Source organism: Salvia splendens, chromosome 19, assembly GCF_004379255.2.
Source record: "Salvia splendens isolate huo1 chromosome 19, SspV2, whole genome shotgun sequence".
Lineage (NCBI taxonomy): Eukaryota > Viridiplantae > Streptophyta > Magnoliopsida > Lamiales > Lamiaceae > Salvia > Salvia splendens.
Window position 1 is genome coordinate 4,297,892 of NC_056050.1, and position 3,612 is coordinate 4,301,503.

The following is a 3,612-nucleotide window of genomic DNA, read 5'->3' on the forward strand; positions in this document are numbered from 1 at the left end:
TAGGCGTTGTTTCATGAATAGCCTATTGGCAATCGATTTAGTTAGGTACAGACCTTCCAATTTCTTCAAGATTTCGGCTGTCGTTGTCTCCTTCGACACTTCTCTTAACACTTTGTCGTCGAGACATAGCACAACCGCACTGAGAGCTTTAGCCAGGATTCCCTCTTTCTTGGCAGTCGCCTTCTCATCAAGAACTTCCTTTTCCTCCGATTCATCCTTCTCGACAACCAGAGCATCGGACAACCCTTGTTGAATTAACATTGCTCGCATCTTCATGCGCCACAACGCAAAATCATTCTTCCCGGTGAACTTCTCCGCCTCGAACCTTGATGCCATCGACCAATTTCTCTTCAACGGTGGTAAATCTCCACTTCCCACAAACGGCGCCACTTGTTGGCTTGAACGAGAAATTGAGGAAGCTTTAAACAAGATTCAAGATAAACGGAAAGTAAAATGGTATTATTTCAGAGAAATTTACAGATACACACACTACAGATCTTGAATGGAATCTGAGATAGAAAGATTAGAAAACTGAAGAAGAAAGGGATTTTTACAAATGTATTTAAACAATCATGTAACAAATCAATGACTAGTCTTTACAATGGACGGCCATGACTAAAAGATCTTAACTAAAAGATTCAACGGTTGCTGAATCTCTGCAGCTCAAAACAGTTAACTCCAATCCATATTTCTTCTCTCCTTTCCTTCAATCACCTATCTCCAGTTTATGCATAATTTGGCAGCTCAATCCTACAAATTGAGAATTCATTTAATTCTCTATGCCTAATCCTATGCTACCTAGTTTGTATTTCAAAATGTAATATCACAAAATTGATTTGTAATGAATGTTGAGGAAAATAAGTACCTGAGAAACTATTGTGAGATAAACTCAGGACTCTCAATGAAGAAATATTGAAGACTGAAGATGGAAAATCTCCGGTTAAAGAAGCACCATCAATGGTTAATATCTCTAGTCTCGGGAGATTTCCAATTTCTCGTGGAACTCCTCCTGATTGTTATATATCTCAAAATCAGTTTCATTTATATATACAAATTGTATCACATAACAATTGGACTCTACAAATTATGAAAGAAAGAAGAGATGTTTATAATTATACCTCCAAAACCATTATTGTACCCCAACGACAACCTTGTATGAAAGCTCAATCTTCCAATTTCACGTGGAATGTTACCACTGAAATTGTTGTAGGATAATGACAATACCTCAAGATGTGTGCATTTCCATATATTTGACAGAATTCGACCTTCGAGTTGGTTATGAGCAAGTGACAATATTTTGTTGCACATATCACTTGGAAGCAAACCTGATAGGCTATTATTTCCAATTCTAATTTCTCCAATTGAAGACACATTGAAAATAGCATGTGGTATGGAACCATTCAACTGATTGCTATACAGATAGAGTTCCTCTAGTTGAGGTAAACTGCCCAACCATGTTGGTATTTCTCCGGTGAATGAATTCATTCCGACATTCATCACCTTCAAACGACGCAGTGTAGAGAGCTCAAAGGGTAAGCTCCCCGTGAAACTGTTGGAACTAATGTCCAAATATCTCAGAAACGTTAGGTTTCCGAGATGTGGAGCAATAGTTCCAGAAAGGCTGTAGCCAAAGAAATTGAGAGCAGTGACGCTGTGGTGCTTGAGGCCGCACGACACACCAATCAAATCACAAACAGATGTGTTTTGCGACCAATTGAAGGCATAAGGGTGGGAAGTGATGGAGTTTTTCAAGGAAAGAATTGCATTTTCGTCGGTGGCAGAATCAAAAGAGAGGGTAAAACTACTTAATAACAAGATTGAAAGAGCAAAGGAAAACATCAAACTCTCCATTGATTTTCTGCTCTGTTTCATTTGGTTCTCTGCTCTTTTATCAAAGATACTTCATACTCCCTCCGTCTCATTTTACTCGCACTTTTCATTTTAGGCCGTAACTTTGGGATTAATTTATTAATGTAACTAAATTAGAATTTTAAATGTAACGAGACATCACTTAATAAAGGAGCTCAGGAGCTCTTGACTTAAACTAACATATTAATTAAATGCATTAATTCTAACTTAAACTATAAATAATATAAGGAGGTTGTGACGAGCCAAAAAACAACTGTGCAAATAACATCGGACGGAGGGAGTATTTATTATGCATGGTGTGGGTTGGTTAATGAAACCATCGAATATTCCACGACACTGTCGTGTAAGAGAAAATTGAAACCCCTATATAAGTTTTATAGGCTATTCCACTTAATTATAATCAATTAGTATCCCAACTGATGTTATTCCAAGGAGTAATCGACAATTGTAAAGCGACTAGTAGTTCTGTTACCTTATATTCACATCATAATGAGACATCATATAAGTTTGGAAGTACGGAGTGCACGCTTATTTGAATTTATTATGATTAGCGCCCCCGAGTAGCGGGGTCCAAGGGGTAGAGCCCCTGGCTGGGGTCGAGCTGATAGTCGAGCTGGGGTCCGGAAATATAATTTCTGATAGTCGAAAGACTGATTTGCAATTTTCGAAACTACTTAAAAAACTATTAAATTCAGTTACCCTAAACGAAGAGACGCAATGATTCGTGAAGAGACGCGATGTTTCGTTTCAGGCCTCTTGTTATTGATCATTTTTCGGTTCAAAGTGGATCGCAGAATCAACATACAAATCTTCTAAAAATCTGAATTGTATCCGATCAAATATTGGTAGAACCACCAAATTGATTTGATCTGAAAGTGTTGTTCACGCCTTTCAGGATATCCGATTGTTCATGTTTCAGTAAATCTCCCTAACAGAAAAAGACACCAAATAAAAACAATTCATTTATAACCCAGTGGGAAAAACTCCATAGGAGGAAAAAGAGTACCCCCGTGGCCGAGAGCAACGCTAGACTCCCAAGTGCTCGGTCACTTGATCATGCGAATAAAGGGAGTATAAGACTGCATATGTTACCTTCTTCACTTCAAACACCAGGTGCTTGGGTTCAAATGCTGATCCGTCGAATATGAAGGCATTCCTGCCTCGCCAAATCAGGCTGACCATTGCAATGAGGGCTAGTCTCCTAGCCTTGCGCATAACTGCCGCGCCACTTCTTTCCTTGAGCATCCACTTGATGGCGCTCGCCACTCGGGATAGGAATGATGTTCCTCCTCAGTCCCAGCCAGGATTTGATCTCCTTCCAAACTGCCCAAGTCTTGTGGCATTTGAAGAAAAGGTGGTCCACGGACTCCATATGCGCCATGCACAAGGGGCAGCATTGGTCGATGACCCCACCATTATTGCTATTACAAGTGGTCGGAATTGATTTTACAGATGTAATGACAAATAAATTGACTTCTATGAATTTGAATACATTGTCAGGTGGTATGTCCAGTTAACTATATATGCAAAATAATCACAATTTTTGTTATTATTCTCTCTTTGCAATTATAATTAACTAGATACACAGTGGCAAATGTCCAACGGACTATTAAATTTTTACTCGTGGTTAACCGAATTTACATATTCCACATTTGGATAAAGGTAAGGTTTGTTGATATAAAAAATTGATCAATTATGACTTTGGTTTAAGACATGTTTAATACACTGTTGCACTAAAATCCC

The 3,612-nt window shown here is 38.6% G+C and overlaps 1 protein-coding gene across 1 annotated transcript; it reads right to left on the bottom strand.

Annotated features, from left to right (window-relative positions):
* Nucleotides 1-449: 449 nt before the first annotated feature.
* LOC121778838 (LRR receptor-like serine/threonine-protein kinase GSO2) lies at nucleotides 450-3,217 on the bottom strand. Its single transcript, XM_042176240.1, has 3 exons — nucleotides 1,119-3,217; nucleotides 866-1,009; nucleotides 450-750 (listed from the first exon to the last, which is right to left on the bottom strand). The coding sequence occupies exons 1-3, from the start codon at nucleotides 1,870-1,872 to the stop codon at nucleotides 707-709; spliced, it is 942 nt and encodes a 313-aa protein (XP_042032174.1). The 5' UTR covers nucleotides 1,873-3,217; the 3' UTR covers nucleotides 450-706.
* Nucleotides 3,218-3,612: the final 395 nt, after the last annotated feature.